The 23,695-nt window shown below is 42.2% G+C and overlaps 1 protein-coding gene across 1 annotated transcript in view; it reads left to right on the forward strand.

Annotated features, from left to right (window-relative positions):
- NELL1 (neural EGFL like 1) overlaps positions 1-23,695 on the forward strand; it is a 673,415-nt gene that overhangs the window by 190,610 nt on the left and 459,110 nt on the right. Inside the window, exons 10-11 of the mRNA XM_084852331.1 lie at positions 14,224-14,297; positions 21,522-21,621. Of these exons, the coding sequence (XP_084708457.1) occupies positions 14,224-14,297; positions 21,522-21,621 (174 nt within the window). The remainder of the gene's footprint in view (positions 1-14,223; positions 14,298-21,521; positions 21,622-23,695) is intronic.

The raw sequence follows: 23,695 nt of genomic DNA on the forward strand, positions 1-23,695 counted from the left end.
GTGGATCAAGTCAAAGTCCTTAGGAAGACTAGAAAGATAAAATCCTTGGTATTCATTTCTCTAAGGGAGTTGGTTGCAAATCAGTGTTTTTCACACCCACCACCACCATGCTTGAGGGAGTGGGGTTTTTTTGGTAAATAAACATTTCTGCATTTTCCATAAAGATAGGGCAATTCTCAGACTGGACCTTCCTTTTCCTATGGTGCTGCTTAGTTTAGCTAAATTTATCTTAAGGGTGTAGAAGTTTTTGCTAGAAAGGACCCAGGCACTATAGACCTTCAGACAGTCTGTTTTGTTCTTTGTAACAAAAGCACAGTGGTCAAGGGCTTCAGGCACAACATATTTCCCTTCCTGGAGTGGTTGTTTATTCCAGAATGCAAGAACTTCAGTGGATCTTTGAGAGAAGGTACTAATGGAGGATATTTGGGCCGAGGTCTGTATATTCACAAGACACTATAAAGTGGATTTCTGTGCCTTGGCAGATATTGCCTTTGGCTGGCTGGTCCTGCAGGAAGTATTACCACTATATAAAGGGAACTGGAATGGTCACCCTTCTTGTAGAATACTACTGTTACATGATCTAGGAGTGAAAAATGTCTCACCTCATAGGAAAGTAAAATTCTACTCAACATGTATTTTCATTCCAGGATGTGGTTAGAAGAGAAATCTTCTTGCTCTGACTTTGTCTTACTGTAGAGGTGGGCAGAAAGTAGATCTTTAGATGTTTGGGACTTCCACTTCCTGAAGCCCCTGCCAGCATAGCCAATGGTCAGGAATGCTGGGAGTTGAAGTCCAAAAATCTGAAGATCTACTTTCTACTTACCACTGTCTTACTGAAATTGTTATCTTCTGTGCATTGCTCAGGACCATTAGTTCAAAACTTGTGGATACCCTTTTGCTTCCCTTACTGCCCTAGGCTCTGTCCTCTCTCATCTGTTCTCACTTTCTCTGCTAAGTATTAGCATTTTTTGTTTTGCTACTACAGATTAGTTATACAGTGAAGTTATGGACAGATCCCATTTCTGTTTGGGAAAGGGAAGCCCCTCCTCTCTAGCAAGTTGACTCTCTCTTATATTTCCTGAAAGGGGTTCATCCAGGTAGTGAAAGAATGCTCTCTTACTATATCCTGGGGTACAAACTCGCAGTGAGTAGAATATTACTTTCACAACTGATACAGGGCACGTGTATTTTGTACTTTGGTATCTATACATGAGTACAAAAGGTAGCATTGGAATATATGATTTAGAAAGTAAATTTGTAACTATCAACCCTGAATACTAGTACTTGTTATGTAACCTGAAAACATCCTGCTTTGGCATTCTGTATGAGTCTGTGAAACTGAACTATTTTTGGCAATTGCTTTCTGAGTTAGTCAGCTGTTTTTAGAAAACCGCACCACAGTTGCCTAGAACAGAAATATTTTTTCCTGATCTCTTTAGTATAATTAAGGGATTGGGAGCATTCTGCAAGTTCATAGGCTTGCATGCTGCTGTTTTCCTTGGGTTTTCCCGTCTTCCAGGGCTAACCATAGTGCTACATCTGCACTGAGGTTAAAAATACGGTAATCCTTTAACCAAGGTTTAAAAATCCTGGATGAAAGCTGAGCATAATTAGTATTAATTTCAGGGCAGATATAGAGGTTCAGCACACAAGGCTGTTTATTTCGCAATCTACTGGGGCTTCTATTTCTGCATTCTAAGTGAGCTGAAGACCAGCTCTTTACACAGACAAGTTCTCTGCAGCCTCAGGACAGAGAGCGAGCAAGGGATTCAAGTACCTCTCTCTCTGTTTCTGCAGAGGAGCATGGGGTAGGGGTGGGTGGTGGTGGCTTCGTTGCTGTAAGTCATTTGCATGGGAAGTTGCCGTCTTCTTCTTCCTCCCTCGGCCAGCTGTGCACTTCCTTTGAGCCTCTCCTAGCCTTGCCAAGAAAACTGTCCTCCCAGCCCAGGTCAACAGGCAGACACACTGGAGGGGGAGAGCAATTGTGATTTTCCTGCTCTTCTCAATGGCTTCTTCTTCCCAGGCTGTGGAACCACACATTTACTCACAGCTGTTAAAGTGGATTTGCATTTAAATAGTGGATTACCTCGGGTTTTTTTTTTAGCTGGATAAAGATCAAATACAGCTTGGATGTATCCTGGAGGCTGATGGTGTCATGTAAATGACCAGCAAACTTCCGAGGATAAAGATCAAATACAGCTTGGATGTATCCTGGAGGCTGATGGTGTCATGTAAATGACCAGCAAACTTCCGAGCGACCAGTCACGAGCCCATGATAAATGCCTCATGTAAAGACAGCCATAATGGTAACCATGGTTAGAGCTGATAAGAGAAGGAGGGGAATTTGCATGGGAGAGTGAAAAAGGACGAGTGTGTAAGCCTGCATGATCCTCGTTGTTGTTGTTCAGTCGTTCAGTCGTGTCCGACTCTTCGTGACCCCATGGACCATAGCACGCCAGGCCTTCCTGTCCTGCGCTCTCTCCCGGAGCGTGCTCAAGTTCATATTCATTGCATCCGTGATGCTATCTAGCCATCTCATCCTCTGCCGTCCCCTTCTCCTTTTGCCTTCAGTCTTTCCCAGCATCAGGGTCTTTTCCAGGGAGTTTTCTCTTCGCATTAGGTGGCCAAAATATTGGAGCTTCAGCTTCATTATCTGTCCTTCCAATGAGCACTCAGGGTTGATTTCCTTTAGGATGGACTGATTTGACCTCCTTGCAGTCCAGGGGACTCGTAAGAGTCTTCTCTAGCACCACAGTTCGAAAGCATCAATTCTTCGGCGCTCAGCCTTCCTTATAGTCCAGCTCTCACAGCCATACATTACTACTGGGAAAACCATAGCTTTGATTAGACGGACCTTTGTCGGCAAGGTGATGTCTCTGCTTCTTACTATGCTGTCTAGGTTGGCCATAGCTTTCCTCCCAAGGAGCAAGCATCTTTTAATTTCATGGCTACAGTCACCGTCTGCGGTGATCTTGGAGCCCAAGAAAGTAAAATCTGTCACTGCTTCCATTTCTTCCCCTTCTATATGCCAGGAAGTGATGGGGCCAGATCGTTTTTTTAATGTTGAGTTTCAAACCAGCTTTTGCACTCTCCTCTTTCACCCTCAACAAGAGGCTTTTTAGATCCTCTTCGCTTTCTGCCATTAGGGTGGTATTGTCTGCATATCGGAGGTTGTTGATAATTCTCCCAGCAATCTTAATTCCGACCTCTGATTCATCCAACCCGGCATTTCTCATGATGTACTCTGCATATAAGTTAAATAAGCAGGGTGACAATATGCAGCCTTGTCGTACTCCTTTCCCAATTTGGAACCAATCGGTTGTTCCATGTCTGGTTCTTACTGTTGCTTCTTGATCCTCGTACAGGTTTCTCAGGAGACAGGTAAGGTGGTCTGGTACTCCCATCACTTTAAGAATTTGCCACAGTTTGTTGTGATCCACACAATCAAAGGCTTTAGCGTAGTCAATGAAGCAGAAATAGACGTTTTTCTGGAATTCTCTTGCTTTCTCCATGATGCAGCGAATGTTGGCGATTTGATCTCTAGTTCCTCTGCCTCTTCTAAACCCAGCTTGTACTTCCGGTAGTTCTCGGTTCGCATACTGCTGAAGCCTAGCTTGTAGGATTTTGAGCATCACCTTGCTGGCATGTGAAATGAGCGCAATTGTAGAGTAGTTTGAACACTCTTTGGCGTTGCCCTTCTTTGGAATTGGAATATAAACTGACCTTTTCCAGTCTTGTGGCCACTGTTGAGTGTTCCAGATTTGTTGGCATATTGAATGCAGCACTTTAACAGCATCATCTTTTAGGATTTTAAATAGCTCGGCTGGAATACTGTCATCTCCGCTAGCTTTGTTGTTACTAATGCTTCCTAAGGCCCACTTGACTTCACTCTCTAGGATGTCCGGCTCAAGTTCAGTGACCACACTATCATGGCTATCAGGGACATTCAGATCTTTCCTGTATAGTTCTTCTGTGTATTCTTGCCACCTCTTCTTAATCTCATCTGCTTCTGTTAGGTCCCTGCCTTCTTTGTCCTTTATCATGCCCACCTTTGCACAAAACGTTCCCTTGAGATCTCCAATTTTCTTGAAGAGATCTCTAGTCTTTCCCATTCTGTTGTTTTCCTCGATTTCTTTGCATTGTTCATTTAAGAAGGCCTTCTTGTCTCTCCTTGCTATTCTCTGGAACTCTGCATTCAGTTGGGTATATCTTCCCCTTTCTCCCTTGCTTTTCGCTTCCCTTCTTTCGTGAGCTACTTGTAAAGCCTCATCAGACAGCCACTTGGCTTTCTTGCATTTCTTTTTCTTTGGGATGGATTTCGTTGCTGCCTCCTGAACAATGTTACGGACCTCCGTCCATAGTTCCTCAGGCACTCTGTCTATCAGGTCTAATCCCTGAAATCTATTCCTCACCTCCACTGTATATTCATCAGGGATATGATTTAGGTCATACCTGAACGGTTTAGTGGTTTTCCCGACGTTCTTCAATTTAAGCCGAAATTTTGCAAGAAGCAGCTCATGATCTGAGCCACAGTCAGCTCCAGGTCTTGTTTTTACTGACAGTATGGAGCTTCTCCATCTTTGGCTGCAAAGGACATAATCAATCTGATTTCGATATTGACCATCTGGTGACGTCCATGTGTAGAGTCGCCTCTTGTGCTGTTGGAAAAGAGTGTTTGCTATGATCAGCATGTTCTCTTGGCAAAATTCTATTAGCTTTTGTCCTGCTTCATTTTGTACACCAAGGCCATGCCTGCCTGTTATCCCAGTGATTTCTTGACTTCCTACTTTAGCATTCCAATCCCCTATGATGAAGAGGACAACTTTTTTTGGTGTTAGTTCTAGAAGGTGTTGTAGGTCTTCATAGAACCGATCAACCTCAGCTTCTTCGGCATCAGTGGTTGGGGCATAGACTTGAATTACTGTGATGTTGAATGGTTTGCCTTGGATTCGTACTGAGATCATTCTATCATTTTTAAGATTGTACCCCAGTACTGCTTTTCCCACCCTTTTGTTGACTATGAGTGCTACTCCATTTCTTCTAAGGGATTCTTGCCCACAGTAGTAGATATGATGGTCACCTGAATTAAATTCGCCCATGCCTGTCCATTTTAGTTCGCTGATTCCCAAGATGTCGATGTTCAATCTTGCCATCTCATGTTTGACCACCTCCAGCTTACCTTGATTCATTGATCTGACATTCCAGGTTCCTAAACAATATTGTTCTTTACAGCATCGGATTTTCTTTTCACCGCCAGACACATCCACAGGTGAGTGTCCTTTCGGCTTTGGCCCAGCCGCTTCACTCTTTCTGGCGCTACTTGGAAATACCCTCTGCTCTTCCCCAGTAGTATATTGGACACCTTCCGACCTGAGGGGCTCATCTTCCGGCGTCATCTGTCTTAGCCTTGTGATACGTTCCGTGGGGTTTTCTTGGCAAGAATACTGGAGTGGGTTGCCATTTCCTTCTCCAGTGCATGATCCTCCCAATCCTCTTAATCATGGTTAAGAGACCAGAAAATGTTACATCTGCAATCATGCACTGAGTTCAGTACTCAAACAAACGTTCCTCTTTGAAGGCTTTTCTTTTGTTTCATGTCCTCTGATTAAAATGTGGACAATCAAACTTCCTCTTAGTGCTTTGTTTGGCACTAGACTCTACCTGTTGCTGTAGTAGGGACTTGGAATGTCTGTTAGGAGAAATAGACGAATTAAGGTTGATTGAAATTGATGGTAAATGCCAGTGCTTTGACAGAATGATGTGCTTGGGACACAGGATTTTTGGGTGCACAGTGCCAGTCACTAAAGCTGTCCATACTGATAATACGGTATGTATTGATTTCTCTGTAGTTTAGTTGTGGATGATATCATCAACTGTAATTTTCTTTACTTAAGGCTTATTGAGTAGCATGATTATCCTTTCTTTGTTCATGGGTTAAAGTAACAAGCATTTCTTACATTTAAAATGCATGGGGATGATTTTTGAAAATAGATGTTTCTGCTTTTTCTTCTGTTATCTTTGGTTAACCCCTCCAATACAGAATGTGCTTTTGAGATGAGAACTGACTTTAAGGCAAAGTCTGACTATTCATACTCCCCCCGCCCCCCCAGTAAGCTGCAATATTTGGAGTTGAAAAATTCACCTACACACACATATCAGAAGAGAAAAGCCAGTTCTGTGTTTTCTGGGGTGAGGGTTGTGAACCACGGCTGCAAAATGGCAGACTTGCTGTTGATCCTGTCCACTTTGTTGTAAGCTCCACCCCAGTGTGTGTATTCTTAAATGCATCATCAAACACCATGGGCACAATCTCCTGAGGTAGGGCAGGCTTCTGTTTATTGGCATTAGTCCAGAGAGCCTGCTCATCTTGTGTTGCGCAGATCTGTCACTGAAATGGCTTATGGCCCACAGACAAAAGCTAGAAGGGAGGCACCCAGATTGAATGAAGTTCAAAAAGAGAACATATTCTCAAAGTTGCCAAAGGGAAACTTCTTTATTTGAATTCAACACATTTGAGAGAGAAGCTTCCATTCTTAGATCCCAAATATAGGATAGAGTGTATCCGACAGCAGTTCTTGATACAGCAAGAAAGGGGGCTTCTTTGAAGAAGAGACAAGAACTTTTGGTCCCTTGGGATTGTCCTCAGGATGATAGGTTAATCTGCAGTCCGACCATGTCAGTAAAAGTTTGCATGGGATTATTATTACTATTTACATTTTTATACCTCCCCATAGCTGAAGCTGTCTGGGCAGTTTACAAAGATTAGAAACGTTAATCAATATTATCAATATCACTAAATATTGGCATTTATTAAAAGATATTCCAGGTTGTGCATGTATGCCTTTAATCATTTTAAATGCACAAAAAAACTTAAAGGACTGGCTTGTCCACAGTAATACTAAAATTAAATAAATAAATAAATAAATAAATGAAATAAATACTTGTTCCAGACCATCACCCCAACAATCAGGCACTGCTTTTTTGTAAACACACTCACAAACGTGAGTCCTTCATCACTCCTACAGACAATTGGGTGTATTTTCTAGGTCAGTTCTCAACTTGTAGCAGCTCTAATGTTGTGTATGCTATAAAATGCCCTTGCATGTTGTCAAAACGAAAAGACCCCTGAAAAGACATATAAGCTAACACCTGAATATCATTAGAAATAACAGAAAAAGTGGTGCTGTAGTGGAATGTCCACACATTACTAAGCATCTTGCCTTTGGGGTTATTGAAAAGCTGTATATGCTTAATTACAGATTTTTGTTCAATAGGGGGATGTTCTTGATATTCCAGCTCAAGAGTTTGTCACTTCTTGGGCTGAATGAAGAAGTAGACTACTTATCCCTGTTGTAAATAAGTGCTTGGAGAATACAGATATAATATGGAATAGGTCCATGCAAGCTAAGTGTGTGCAGTTTAAATGTGTCTTCTCTTATATGTATGAGCAAGTTGTTGTTTACGAGAAAACATTTGATCATATACTTGCAAGCAAAGTGTTACTCATGAGTTTACTTCCTAACAATGTAGAACTTTCTCTCTTTTGTTAACATACGTCGTTTAAGTGATACCTGAAGCTCATTGGCAGCAATATAAGGAATACTTCTCTTTCATGCAGCTGCCTTGATGGTGTATGAAGGATAGCCACCACCTTTGTAAGGGTTTGGGGTTTTCTTACTACTATGCATGGTGTAAACTTTAGAGGTTGCTGGGCAGTAGATGGGGGAATTTTTTTTTGAAGCCGAGTAGGACTGCTAAGGACAAGGTTTCAGTATTGAATAAAATTCCTAGTTCCAGTGGCTGTTTTCTATTTTTCATCTTTCATTTTGGATCTTGTGAAAAATGATAAATTGGCTACATGTCTGTAGCCAAAGAAAAGTGTCAATATAATTTGAAATGCTGAAAGTGAGAGAAAGTCATTGTGCCCTTCATTAGATATAAGGCCCAGTTTACAAGAACTGGTGAGACTCTTAAATGGGGGAAAGATAAAGCACCATGTTTATTGAATACAGAATTAAAAACCAAAGAGTGCTTTCTCTCTCTTTCGCCAAGGAAGGGTGATAGTTACCAAGATGGTTGCTTTGGTCTGCTAGGTGGCCACCCTGGGAGCTTAGAGGGAGGATGCAAAATGGGGCTATGGCAGACATCTCACTGCTGCATGTGGGTGCTAGGGATGTATGAAAGTCACTTACCTTTTCGACGGGGTGATTCATGGTGTGGGGGAGGCACTCTGAACCTCCCCCCGAATCCTAACCTGGCTGGCTCTGCTCCGCGGCAACTCCGCGGAGCCACTGGCCAGGTGCATTTGCAGGCGCCGTATGGAGACTGCGGACGCAAATGGCGGCGGCTATGGAGGCCGCCATTTGCATTCCTGTTTTTTGGCCGTGATAGGCTACGTAAATATTTACTTAGCCTATCATGGCAAAAAAAAAACACAAGGGGCACAAATGGCATAGCGGCCGCCATTTGCATTCCTGTTTTTTTGCCGTGGTAGGCTACGTAAATATTTACGTAGCCTATCAAGGCAAAAAAAAAATGGGCGCAAATGGCGTAGTGGCCACCATTTGCGCCCCTGTCTTTCGCTGTGATAGGCTACGTAAGTATTTACATAGCCTATCACGGCAAAAATAGGGAAGTGAATGGTGGCCGCAGATGCACGAACGGCACCAGGTAAGTGTCCCATTTCGCGCGCCTTTTGCGGAGTGGGGGGGCGGGGGGCTTCGTTCTGCCACAGATTTCGGGAGGCCGAATGCGCTGGCATTCGGCCTCACCGAGATCCATGGCGGAATTCTCTGACATCCCTAGAGGGTGCACTGTTCTTGCCCCAGAGTTGTCCAAAGATGGTGGCTCCAGTCTTTGGGTCTTACACTCTTTTCCCTGTCTATCAGGGGATCAGATGCTCAAGCACTGTCCTTTCACTAGGGATGTACGAAAGTCACTTACCTTTTCAATGGGGTGATTCGCGGTGGGGGGGGAGGCGCTCCGCTCCTCCCCCCGAAATCCTAATCCGGCCGGCTCCGCTCTGTGGAGATTCCGTGGAGCCGCCGGCTGGGGCTGGGGCGTGGAGCCGCCTGCAGGAGGGAAAAAAAAAAGCACATGCAGCTGCCATTTGCGTTCCCTTTTTTCGCTGTTTTAGCTTACGTAAATATTTATGTAAGCTATTACAGCGAAAAAAAGGGGAATGCAAATAGCGTAGTGGACACCATTTGCATTCTTCCCCCCCCCCCCCGCTGTTTTAGCCTACGTAAATATTTACGTAAGCTGTTACGGTGAAAAAAAAAGGAACGCAAATAGTGCCCACTACGCTATTTGCACTCCCCTTTTTTCCACCGTAATAGCTTACGTAAATATTTATGTAGGCTAAGACAGTGAAAAAAAGGGAACGCAAATGGCTGTGTGTTTTGTTGTTGTTTTTTTTTAGCTTGCTGTGATAGGCTACGTAAATACTTATGTAGCCTATCACGGCCTCTGCAGGGACGCAAATGGCTATGATGCTGTGATGAGGAAGCGAATGGCGGCCGCAGCGCGGCCGCCATTCACAAGTCAGCGCAAACGGCAGCAGGTAAGTGCTCTGTTTCGTGCGCCTTTCGTGGGGTTGGGGCACGGGTTCTGCCATGGATTTCCGCCACGGATTTCCGCCATGGATTTCGGGGGGCCGAATGCACTGGCATTTGGCCTCACCGAGATCCATGGCGGAATACTCTTGACATCCCTACCTTTCACACCACTTCTCTACTGGCTGCCAGCATATAGTCAGAGAGATGTCAACTTTGAAATACTTGTGTTCTGATAGGGATGTCAGAGAATTTCTCCACGAATCTCGGGGAGGCAGAATGCCAGCGCATTCGGCCCCCCGAAATTGGTGGAGAAACGGTCTGCCCCCCTGCCCCCCCCCGGGACGGCTCTTACCTTGTGCAAATGTCTTTGGCGGCGGCGGCTCTGGCGACGGTTCGGCAGTGGTTTGGCGACGGCGGCTGCAGTGGCCGGTCTTCCAACCGGCCACCACCACCGCCATTTCCAAGTTAAAAACAACAACAACAACAAACGTGATAGGCTATGTAAAGATTTACGTAGCCTATCATGGCTAGATTTTTAAAAAACACCGTGATAGGCTACGTAAACGTTTACGTAGCCTATCATAGCTGAGTGAAAAAACAAACAAACAAACTGCATGTATGCAAATGGTGGCGCCCGTGGGCGCCACCATTTGCGTTCCTTATTTTGGCACGTGTAGTCTACGTAAACATTTACGTAGACTACGGCGAAAATAAGCTGAACGCAAATAGCGTTCCCCTTATTTTCGCCGTAGTCTACGTAAATGTTTACGTAGACTACACTTGCCAAAATAAGGAACGCAAATGGCGGCGCCCACGGGCGTCGCTATTTGCGTACGCGCTTTTTTCCCCCCTCCCAAAGTCAGCCGTGATAGGCTACGTAAGGATTTACGTAGCCTATCATGGCTGACTGCAGGGACGCATACGGTGGCGGCTACGGCTGCCGCCATTTGCATCCCGGCAGGACAGAAGGATTCGCGGCCGGAGGGACAGGGCACATCCCCCCCGGCCAGAATTTCGGGGGGAAGGGATGGGGCGCCTCCCCCCGGCCAGAATTTTGGGGGGGAGGGACAGGGCGCCTCCCCCCCAGCCAAAATTTTGGGGGGAGGGACGGAGCGCCTCCCCCCCACCGCGAATCAAGCTTCGGGATCAGGTAAGGGACTTTCGTACATCCCTAGTTCTGTATGTTACGATCTTGGGGTTTTGTTCCAGAAAGTTGCACAAGAATTCTGTCATTTGTCTCAGTGCTGTTCTTGGTCTAGCCAAGAATAGGTATCTTTGTCTTGGAAATGTACAATTGTTCTTCAACTAGTATCTTACTATGTGCTGTTTTCTGTTCACCTACAAGCTGCGATTAAGCTAGTTATTTTACAAGTGGTCTGTAGCCAGTGTTCATTTCATAAGATAAGCTGTGTGTGATAGAGCAATAGTCATGTTGCTTCTTCCCTGTGACATAGCCTCTTTCAAACGATCCATTCATATTCACACACAGGCTCACAATTTAAAGTTCCAATAGTTTGAAATAAAATGTATACAAAAGAGTGAAAAGTTTAATATAGCTCCTAAAATGGAATTGAATGCTATCTGTCTCAGTATGAGAGTGTACAAGACATCTACAGGCCTGATAGAAGAAGGGTGTGGGGGTGGGGCAAAGCCAATGCATTATAGAAACTAATACATAGAGGGAGCAATCCTATTGCCCCTAGACAGAGTCTGGGGGAGCCATAGGATATTTCAGATTCCTGGATCTGAGTCAGAGACAGTGCTGTGACCTCAGAGCCAGGAATCTGAGCTCCCCACCCTTCACCCTCGCAGCCAGCATGGAGAGAACCGTGCTGGCTGTCTTTCTGAGTTTGCAGAAGTGACCTCAGACGGGAATTAAAGGGGGCATTACCATAGGCGGGGAGGGGACTGGAGATGCTGGCTTACACCATATCCTGAGGCCTCTTCGGGCTCCTTCCCTCCCCCTCCGCAGTGCCTCAGTTAGCTGGGTGAAAAAGCAAAGCAGGAGGTACAGTGGAGGTGACAGTCACCTCCTCTGTGCTTCCCTCTCTGCACTGGATACTCATATACCTCTGAGTTTGGAGGCTTACGAGTATCAAGGCCCATAGGATTGTGCCCTAATGTAGAAAAACCTTAGTGGTTAAGATGTTGAACTGCAGACCGGAAGGTCGGCAGGACAGCAGTTCGAGACCCGAGTGCCGCGTGACGGAGTGAACTCCCGTCTTCAGTCCCAGCTTCTGCCAACCTAGCAGTTCGAAAGCAAGAAATTGCAAGTAGATAAATAGGTACCGCCTCGGCGGGAAAGGTGACAGCGTTCCGTGCACCTCGGTGTTCAGTCATGCCGGCCACATGACCACGGAAGCATCTTCGGACAGCGCTGGCTCTTCGGCTTAGAAACGGGGATGAGCACCGCACCCTAGAGTCGGACACGACTGGTTGGGGACACCTTTACCTTTTTTAAAAAATATAGTAAAACGATATATAAGGCTAACACCTTCTGCAGCACTTGATATTCTTGAAGGGGAAATGTGCTAAAATAGCTTGAAGAGTGATTTTTTTTAAAAATCCTTTGTTACTGGAATTAAGTCTTATATCTATTTTTATTATGGCTTTAAATAATGCAGGTGTTCGAAGAAGTCATAAATGCAGTTTGTGCTATTGGGAAGCAACATTGTGCCCTTGGGAAGCAACATTTGGTTATGCAAAGCTCATAGTTTAGCTGTTCTAATGACACAACCTGGGGGAATACATATCTCTGGCTTTATCAATTCATAGCACAGGGCATCTTATTATTTATTTATAATTTGATTTGTACTTCGCCTTTCTACCGAACAAATGGTACTCAAGGTGGCTTACAATCATAGATAAATAAAAATTTGATTAAAAGAATACATTAAACATTTAAACATTAAAAGCACAATTAAGAAGCACAAAATAAGAATAAGAATAAAAACAGCACCCACCCCAACAGATCCACTTACTTTGCTTGAATAAAAACAGTGTTGCCTGGCAGCGGGAAGATAGCAAAGAGGGAGCCAACGTAGCTCCCTCTTATTAGGGATGCACCCAGTGAAGTAAGAAAATCCAAGCCAACTTCTTTTCTTGTTCTAGGGAAGTATATAACTAAGCTTTTGGGGCTAATATCCACTCAATTGCCAGGAATGGTATCTGCTTTCAAGAGCCAGAAACCTCAAAGAGTCTGTGAGTCTGTTTCAGAGTTAAGGGCCAGTCTTTGAGAGCATGGATTTCTGCTGTGTTCCCATTGCATTTATATATATTCATCTCAGGCACCAGTGCTATTCCATCAAAATAGAGATCAGAAAGCAAAATGTCTTCCCTGCCTTTGTTTGGCACAAACTATAAATATGCTGACAGGAAGGGTGAGCCACTGGTACAACAAGATGAAGCAATATCTGTGGATCAGTAGCTCTGTATAAGGGCACTGGAAATAAATGTGGTGTTCTTGGAAGTCCTTGGGTGAAAGGAAGAATCAAGCAACATGTATCCTGTAGCAATGTAGTGCAAATGGCTCAGAATTCTAGAGGATTTTTAAAGAAATAGTCTTTCCTGGTTCATGGAGATATATCTGGCATGTCTCATGGAGATATATCATGGAATTATATCTTGCATGACTGGCTTTATAGCAGTCGAATACACTATTCTGTTCCAAGCAGAGGCCTCTTGAGCCATTCCAGGTACCTCTCTATGAAATGGAAAATACAATGTCTTTAAGTATCCTTTAAAAATATATATTTCCTTGTTCAAAGAGGTACCTGGTAGGGTTCAAGAGGCCTCTGTTTGGACAAGAATAGTATACTAGACTATTGTAAAGCCAGTTAGAAATGTGTGTTCCTTTTTGCAATCAAAAGTCTGTGTGGAGCAAAATATTTGAGGCTTTAAACTGCTTGTTTTAATTGTTCCATTTCCAAAAGGCAACAGACCCATAAAACAGTTAGATCAATAATTCTCAGAAGCTAACTTAGGCTCCAAGCCTATACTCACATACCTGGGAGTAAGACTAACTGAAATCAATGGGACTTACTTCTGAGTAGATATAGGATTGTGCTGTTAAAATTACAGGTTCTCTTCAGTGTGGATCTTTGTATGGGCACCTACTTTTTCCATTTCTCCATTAACTCTATCTTTCCGACCCTGATTTATTCAACTATAATAGTTGTGTCTCTGAGAGATTACAAAGAAGCAAAATTTTGATGTTTCTGTTTTCACTTGTCTTTATACTGTATCTGTTTATATTGTGATATATTGCTCAGCAAGTCTATTTAGTTCTTTATAGGCTGTAGAGGCATACATTCATACAAATAATACTGTGGCTGATCTACAGAATGTCACTGCCATGAATAATTCTGTTAATGAATTGAGTTCAATATCTGTTCTGCTTCTGCTATTATTTCAGGTCACTAAGTAGTCTAGTTTGTCAGTGTGCGTGGTGAAATGCTTCAAGATAATAGTTTTTGTAATGAATTTACTATTACGGTCAAAATAAATGAGAGCAATTAACTCTGACTGCTATTGAAAGCAAAATGACTACATCATATTTAGCACAGTATATCTATATTTACTTAAGCAATATTGTTTTACTGAACTGTATAATTTATATGCACTTACTACTAAACACTGATGCCTTTATTCATTTTTAAAATTCTAGCCAAATGCATCTATGGAGGAAAAGTGTTGGCAGAAGGTCAGAGGATTTTAACCAAGAACTGTAGAGAATGTCGTGTAAGTTGTTTTTAACCTTCTGTGGCTACAGTCTTATGTATAATTACAAGGGCATAAGCCCCATTAAACTCAGTGGGACTTTTTCTGAGTAAACATGCATAGGATTCTGCTTTAAATCATTATTGCACTGTTAAAGGAGTGGACAATCTCCATAAGTGACAGCAAGAAGTGACATTTTTCATATTCACAAGGTGACCTAGATTCACTGAGAGCAATGCACATGCCCTAGGTAGTATAACAAAAGGGTGTGGTGTTGTGATTTAGGAAGCAATTGTACTTTGTCTGCATCACATGCCTGGACAGAAGAGGCATATTTAGAGGAAGACTCCTGCTTTCTGATACATTTTGGGTGCAATCCTATGTGTGTTAAGACAGAAAAAAACCCTACAGCTCCCAGCATTGAGGAATGCTGGGAGTTGTAGGATTTTTCTCTCTCTAAACGTGCACAGGATTGCACCTTAATTACTCATTCACACATTACATTTATATTGTTTCCTTTCTCTGAGGGGATTCCAAGTCACACACATGTCAGGTTCCAGTCTGCTTAGCTTCAGAAATAGAACTAAGTGGTGTTTAGGCTGTGCTCCATGGAGGCTTATTAAAAGCTTCCTCTGAAAGACAATTTGCCCACCAGTATTGTTCTTTTCTCTCCAATGTCTATTCTTGTGAGTTTTGAGTGTATTTGTGGGCACATACTCAGTTCAGATGGGAAAAGTCTGAGTCTCAGCAGGGTGACGTTGTGTGACATGGGAGTAGGACGTGTTCTGTGATACAGTGTCCTCTGCCACACAAAGACGTTCCATGGCAGATGCACAGACATACCTCAACAGAAAAGTGAGTGTGGGAAGGTTTGTAAAGCACTGCATGAGACCATTCTCTAGCCTCATCACTTTGTCATATAAGGGATGACTTTATCATTAATCTTTATTTATAAATTTGGCTAAAATATATTATTTACTATACTGAAATCAAATGTGCCCATAGGACCACAGTCTAACCCCCCCCCCCTCCCCATGACAAAAGGACAACGGGCTTGTGGAGGGAAGAGGAAAACCTTTTCACTACCTGGGTATGACTAAAACGGAAAAAAGAGTTAAAATAAAAACTATCCAATAATAAACCTATAAGTAGGAAAAGAACAAAAATTCAAATAGGCTGAAGTTCCAACTTCAAACACAGCCACATGGGTCTTGTTAAAGAGCCCTTCAGCATCTCAGAATAGTCAGTTCCACATGGCAGAAAAAATTACAACCAGTAACTTGGAAACTGGATGGGGTGAGCTTTATCCTCTCTGCTTCAGCCTTGCTTGGTCTTTGCAGTGACAGACCTTGCCTTTAGCACAAAGTAGCCCCGATACAGATAAGCAGCAGCAATGTACAGCCAATTTAATTCACTTCACCTGTGCAATAATTAACCTACAAATAGGAAAAGAATAAAAAGTTAAACAGACTGATCTTCCAGCTTCAAACACAGCGATCTGGCATTAATTAAAGACCGCCTTCAACACCTCAGAACTGTCAGTTCCACACGGCAATGAAAACTGCATCCCTCCCAGTGAGTAACCTGGGAATAAGATGAGGCTAGCTTTATCCTCTCTGCTTCAGCCCTGGCCTTGTCTTTGCAGTGATGGATCCTGCTTTTAAATGTACAGCCCACCTAATTAACTTCACCTATGCAATAATTAATTAACCTACATGTAGGAAAATAATAAAAAGTCAAATGGAACTTCAAGAAGGAAATGCAATATAATGTTTCTGTGGGGAAATTAATAAAATGCTGCAATTGAAGATGATGCGCTGTCCACCACTCTTGATGCTCAGTGAACTGGCCTCCACTGACAGTTATCCAGCGGTGCTATGTGTCTGCGAAAACTGGCAGAGATGTACTCTATGCACGCACACACACTCATATCAGGTTCTCACAGTGTACAAGCCCTTCTATACAAACCCTACCTGTCATTATCATGGACATTTTGCTAGTGCTAATATACAAATTCTTCTACAACAAAGCCTGGAGGGCTTGAAGGACAAAAAAGGCATTGTGACATCATTTTAAACAGTTTGCTAGAAGTTTAACAAAAGGTCGATGTTAATGGTAACACGATTAAGGCTGCAATCCTATGCACACCTGAGAGTAAGCACTTCTGAGCTGACATGCATAGGATTGCACTGTAAGACATGGTCATATAGAACATATGCTTGTTTTTTTGAAATGATTAAGAGCCACTTCACCTATTGCAATCATAGAAATAATAATAATAATAATAATAATAATAGGGTGTGGCCCTGTGCACACATCTGTTGCCAAAAATACACCATCGCACAAACATAAAGCTTATTGTATCTATAGATACAGTATGTATATATCTATACATACAGATGTTTAAGCAATCTATATGTTATGGCATGCACACACCCCTCCATGATGCCAGTGATGCTGCTGATGTTGGGATATGAATTTGCTCAGCTCATAACACTTGGCTGTATCCGAAATTATCTCTTGGCCTCACTGAGTTCTTTTCCAGCTTAGATTGTAACCAGATTAATACTTCTTAATACTGTGGAGCCTTTTAATACTGAAGGAGATGTGCAGAAGCTTGTTGTGCTCCTGAAGATGTCATAAAGGGCATAAGATGGCTTCTGAATTTGGAATTGGGATCAAATATATTGAGCTATTTTTCTGAACTTTGGGAGAAATAACTTGCTTTACCGAGTCCAATCCTGAATCAAGCCCAGGAGGGTTCACACACCACAAGTGGATGTTATTTCTACATTTTGGACTGTGTAAACTAGCCTCACATGTAAAGGAGAGCTATTTCACACTACATTTTACTTTTTTGTTGTTGTGCTCTCAGTTTGTAGAAAAAGAACCTAATGAATTTCAGTTCAGCTTTTGGACAGGACCTTTTGCCATTATAAACTTTAAAAAAACCTTTAAGTGTATTATTGCTTTGACTCTGCTAGAATAATCATATAAACACAGACATTTGTAAAAGTCTATTTTTGTCTGGCTAGTGTATGAGTTCATGACCATAATGAACAGAATAGCAGAAATGGCACTATTAATGGAAACAGTCAAATGCTTGGTTGCAGACATGCTGTGAAAACAGCTTGCTGATCAGAATGGAGGATGTAGTTTGGCTATGATGTAATTTTTTTCTAATAGTTCGCTCCTCATGTCCAGGAGAGAGTTGCATCTAGGATCCCTGCACCAATGGAAAAGAAAAAAGATTGCTCTCTTTCCTCTCTAGCTCTCGGAAAAGTAGTTCCCTGCTTTCCTTGCGCTAGCATAAAATATAGTGCCAGTGACCCATGGTGACAAGCAGCTTTTATACTGCGCACAGAGGTTCAGTGTTCTACGTTACATGGCTAGCATAGGATGCCACATTAAACATAGTAGCACAAACCTCGGCCTGCACCTTACCTTAGGATAAGGCTGGCCATCAAAGCACAAGATCAAATGTTAAGTGTAATTTTTTTTTTTTTATGGCCAAGGAATGTTTTAGATTTCTGAAAAGTGTAACTTTCCATTGGAAAAAAGTCCTAACACTCATAGCTACAGAAATATAGAGCACAATCCTATGGCCGCTAGTCAGCGGCTATACAGCCATAGGATAGCTTGGTTCCCATGCTCCGAGGTCGGTTCCCTGAGAACTGACCTCCACCCCTTCCCGCTCTGCCTCATAGGCAGTGTGGAATGGTTCCGCACTCGGAAGAGGAGCGTGGAGCGGTGAAAACAGGGCATTCCTGGGGGCGTGCTGGGGCGGGAGGGCGGAAGTGTCGTTCCAGTGCTTCCTGTGCACTGGCCGGCGTCTGCCTCACCCTTACACTGCCTTCCTGTGGCTAGACAGCTGAAATCAGCTGTCTAGCTATGAATGCAGGGCGGCTGAAGTGCGGAGGGGACAATCCCCTCCACGCTTCTCCTGCCCTGCATTGGATAGGCGGTCGCCTCTGAGTTTGGAGGCGGCCGCCTATCCTGATAGGATTGTGCCATAAATGTTTTTATGAATGTTTTAAAAACCCGTTTTGCACTCTTTATTGCTTATGTTAATGGCTGATCTTTGTAAACGAGTAAGAAAAAGTGGAAGAAAGACAATTATAATGTATAAATTGCCGGGACAGTGGTGTATTTTTAGAATCTAAGGCAGAGGTGGGGAATATGTGGCCCTCCAGTTGTTGTTGGACTGCAGCTCCCATCAACGCTAGCCAGCATAGCCCGTGGTGAGGGACAGTGGGAGTTGCAGTTCAATATCCGGAGAACAACATGTTGCCCATCCCTGGTCCAAGGTTATAGGCTGTTAACAGCACATGGCTCCCTACTTCTGGAAAACAAACACATAGGCATACAAATGGCAAGGACTAGACATTTTATAGGCAAAGCTTAATGAGCTGTTTTAAACCAATTAATTAATTACATTTCTATACTGCCCAATAGCCAAAGCTATTTATTATAGACATGTATATATTACTGTATCACAAACCCACATAAAACAACATTCCAAGTTACACAACTTTTTTTGTCACCTGCAATGCAATGTCCAATACTTGACTTCTGATCCTTATATAATTAAAATCTGTAACCACTCCTGTTTACCTAAGGAAACTTTGCATGCGTTGTACAATCCCAAGAACTCTGAACTCCAAATTCCTAGATTTCTAATCAAACAGTTGAAATCAGCTGGCATTTATGTCATTTTTAGATTATGTCAGCAAAGGTCAACTTTACATTGTAAAATGAAAGGGACAGCTTTGAAGATTCATGTTTGAAAACACTCAAAGAGGGTTTATGATGGAGTTGATATCTGAGATATCTGAGACTATAATTACAATTCAGGGGTTCCCAGTCTTTTTGGGTTGGTGGGCACATTCGGAATTTTGAGAGAGTATCATGGGTGCTGTCAGAAAATGGGTACCACAGGGTCTCCTTGCCCTTTCATAAAATGGCTGCCATGATGGGCATGGCTGGTCACAGAACACTCATTTCCCAGAAGCTAAACGGATGAGACTAAAAGGAAATTAACTTGCCAAAGAACCTAAGCGCAAAACAAAGGAGGGCTCTGAGGTCCAAAACACAAAGCCACTCTTTGGAATACAAATAGAGATGGAAGTGGAGGACAGCACTTCACTTTGCAGCAAGCCAGCCTTCCAGTTTTAAAAAAAATAGTTTTAATTTAAAAAACTTAAGAAATAAAATGAAAATCAGAAGGGGTGGGAGTCTGGCAGGCGCCAAGAGAGGTGTTTGTGGGAACATTGGCACCCATGGACACCACAATGGAAAACCCAGAATTATATCTTCACTAACGTATCGCTCACAGAAGTGTCATTTCTCAGCATGCTTACATGTGATGATGAACCACTAAAATCAGAGGCCTGTCTTAAAATCTGAGCCTATGAACTGCTGTGCACTTGTGATAAGGGTGCCTAATCCTTGCTTTATTTCTTTATTATATTTATATTCCATCAACTTCAGTTGTGATTGTGATTGTGTCACACAATATATGAGATGTCTAGCCCTACCCAACTTCGGTGCTGGCACAGCAGCTGCCATTATACTTGCTATGTTGGTACTGCCCTGAGCCCCATATATGGCGCTTCTACCCTATGCAACAGGCTGATATGTATCTGCTGTGAATGAGAAGGGAGGTGAGGGTAATGATGGTCCCTTACACTTAACTGATTCTTGGCCTTGGATCCCAGAGCAGCTGTGCATCCTTTTACTATTGTTCCCTAGTAGCAATGCATTTTTAAAATAACTTGACAAGTTAAGATCTTCAGGAACTATTGCAGGACAAAGTATTATTTGTATCATAGGACATAACATACATTCATAATTTTGAGTAGCCCATCATCTGTGCATGTTTTCTACTCTTCACCAGTGAAGGCATGAATAGAATGTGAATTGCTTTTGACCTTTTCATGCTAGAATCTTGGATCTAATTTCACACACTCTTCATTTTGTCTTCTTGTTGCCCATTTTGCAAAGGGTTATCATAAGTGCTTGTTGTCCATTTGTTTTCCATTTGTTAACCACTCTGTGTCAACCAAGTATTACCGAACATCAGAAGGGAAAAGAATTGTAAGGTCTTATGTTGCAAGTATAGATCACTATCTATGCAAGTCAGTATCCTCAGTCTTTCACTCCTCATCCCTTTCAAACTAGATTGTTTCCTTATTTGGCAATGTTTTGGGAAGCAAGAAGGATGGCTATACTGAGTTCTTTATTGTCAAGTGCTGTGTGGTCCTTGCTGACCAGACAGTTAGCATTATGACTTTACTCTGTCAGATTTAGTTTCTGTAGGCCTTTATAGGTAACCTGTGGCATGCATCAAGACTTCCAAGTGTGGTTCACTAAGCTTCTGTTATTTTTCTTCCTCTTGTCCAGTGTTCTGTTCTGATCCTAGTGGCTGCCATTGCTGCAGTCCAAGTTACCACATTACAATAATTATAATATGACATCTATGGAAACTTGGTATCCAGAACTGGGATACTGGCAGTCATAAAGCAAAGCAGCATATTAAAACGTTGCTTCTAGAGCAGTGGTTCCATTGGCAGCAGGTTGTGGAACCATTGCATCCCAGGGATAGGATATAGGATGTCACAGGGAGTAGGGTGACCTGTCTTTCATTTTATTTGAGCCAAGATTTTTTTTAAAGACAAGAGAGCTGATTTTTATTTGAATATCTCCATTTTTGAGCATATAAGTTATGAAAGCCAAGTGTGGCCTAGATTTTAAATTGACAATTGTTAAGCATATATGGCATTTAGTACACTCTGGAGCATTATGTCTTAATCATCCTGGAATAGAACCTTGGTGCATACCTACCTTATTTTCCAGTCTGTCTGTATTTGGATCAGTGGAATGAATATAAAGAATCAAAATACCCCAAATAAAAAACTAATGGGAGCATGAAGGATAAATATGAGTGGAAGACTTTGATTCCTGCAAATGGTTAAACAAATTACAGAAAACGTAAGCAATGGTGCAATCTTAAATTTAAGAGTAATACTCCTTCTTTTAACCTGTGGGAATAGAAATGTCAGAGTAGATTAAGTCATTATTTGATGTTATGGTGCAAAAATGTATTTAGCTTACTTGCTGTCTGTCACTTTACTACAGTTGTTGGTAAAAATCACTGGTGATATAGACTTGAAAACTATGTGACCCCTCCCCCCCGTCACATTCATTTTCATCAGTGTCACAATCTAAAACATTATTTATTTCCAGAATGGAGTTTTAGTAAAAGTAACAGAGACGTGTCCTCCATTGAACTGCTCAGGAAAAGACTACATCCTCCCAGAGAACCAGTGCTGCAGCGTTTGCAAAGGTAAGTAGGATGCTGGCAGATGTTCATGACAGAGCCAAGGGGTAGCTTTTTCTTTACTCTGGTGTAAGTATGTGTCACCACCATCTGGACTGGGACTACTGAATACCAGGAAGGGAGGATTAAACCTTTCTCCTCCCACAGTTTCCCCTCCAAATCCCTCCCCTAGGTGAAAAAAGAAGGAAAAAAGCCTCCATTGAGTTTTCTTTTTTTAAACCCCGCCCCATGTTGGGGGGGGGAGTAAAGGAAAAATGGTGGGAAGGAAAAGTTTAATCCTCTCCTCTCAGTGTACAGTGGTCCTGATCTGAATTGTGGCCACAGGTGCTTATATCAGAGTAAAGTAAAACCTAACCCTCAATATGCAATTAGTGTAATATGTAGTTTGGTTCTTAGTGTGGCTCATGGAATAGGGTGTTGGGTTTGGATCAGGAAGACTTCTTGTAGAACTTGATGTTGCTTTGGACATGTTTTACGTGTCTAACTTATGGTTACCATCTATAAAATCAAACACTTGTAATATCAATCAACATCAGATTTCCTTTATAAAATTATCATCAGGTTTAGCATAAGGAAGACTGTACAACATCTTACAGTTTATTTTATTTATTTTAAAAACATATATCCCTGATTTTTTCGCTAACTGAACTCAAAGGTGGTGTTCAGATAGCAGCCTTAAAACATAAAAAACCATAAGATCATGCCATAAAACAAGAACTATAAAGGGGAAGTGTTAAAAATCACAGCAAAATGTCTTCTTGAACAGCCATGTTTTAATCAACCACCAAAAGGGACAAAAGGCAGTATCCAATGACATTCCTACACAGAGTAGACCCATTGAAATGAACGGGCCTAGTCTGGGTAGGAATACTATTGGATACTGTCCCCAGCGTTGAACTCTGCCAAATCTCACCAGGAAGACGTTTCATTAGGTGGGGGGCAATACTACTAATATTGGTTGTTGCGTATGCCTTACAAGGCTGAGGAATCTGAAGCAATGCCTTGACTATTGAACAGAATGTGTGGAATATATGGAAGAAGGTGGTACTTAGTGTACTTAGGCTGAATCTACACATAGCAGTTATACCGTTATCATATCGTTATCCTAACTATTGGTACACATGGCAATAGTTTTGATAACGGTATGATAACAGTGTAACTGCTATGTGTAGATTCAGCCTTAAAGGTCAAAACCAGCATTTTGAAGCGAGCCTAGAACCAAACTGGTAACCAGTGCAAATCAAGCAAAAACTGGTATAAATATATTCCCAACACCTAACCCCCGTCAACAACCTGGCAGTGATGTTTTGTACCATCTTATTTTGGAGAGATGCATTTTGTACGCATTGATGGTGGCATAGAAATAAATGTAAATATTGTTTATTTTCCACTATTAATATTTGCTTTGAGCAATGTTAATTAAGTTCTAATTATACCATTGGTATTTTTTAAAAAAATTATATTTAATGTTCACAGTTACAGTTATAACCCAAATGGTGCAGCTTAGCAATGTGTCATGTGCACCTACAGCCACTCTGTTCCAATCTCTAAGCTCAAGCAGCACTTGCTATTCAAACTGCCCCCAAAGACCTTGCTTCTTAAAAGCAGAGCTGCTTACTCCCAGGTAAGTGGATATGGGATTCAACCGAAGGATGCAGTCCTGTACCCACTTAACCTGGATGTGTACCCCGTTGAATTCAGTGGGACTTACTTTTGAGAATATATGTTTAGGATTGTGCTGTTAGAGTATGTCTGTGTGTGTGTATATGTATGTGTGTGCGTGTGCACGCATGCATGTGTGTGCAGGGAGGGAAGTCACTGGTATCATATTAATAACGTGGCTCTTACATTTACTACTTATGTAAAAGAAGTGTATAATTTTTTTCAGTGGCAGCTTCAGGAGACACTTCAATTAGCATATTTCTCATCTCCTTGTTTAGCCCCAAGACTGGACTTGAAACATTTATGTATAAGGAAAATGGAAGGAGTTCTGTTTTCTAAGATGCAGAATCAAATATTTCTCATGCCTTGCTGTGGGACTTTGAGCTCTTTCTAGAATTTAGTTTTATTAAGTCCCAGA

The sequence above is a fragment of the Heloderma suspectum genome, chromosome 1, assembly GCF_057233095.1.
Source record: "Heloderma suspectum isolate Gila_16-S chromosome 1, 16-S_ref, whole genome shotgun sequence".
Classification (NCBI taxonomy): Eukaryota; Metazoa; Chordata; class Lepidosauria; order Squamata; family Helodermatidae; genus Heloderma; species Heloderma suspectum.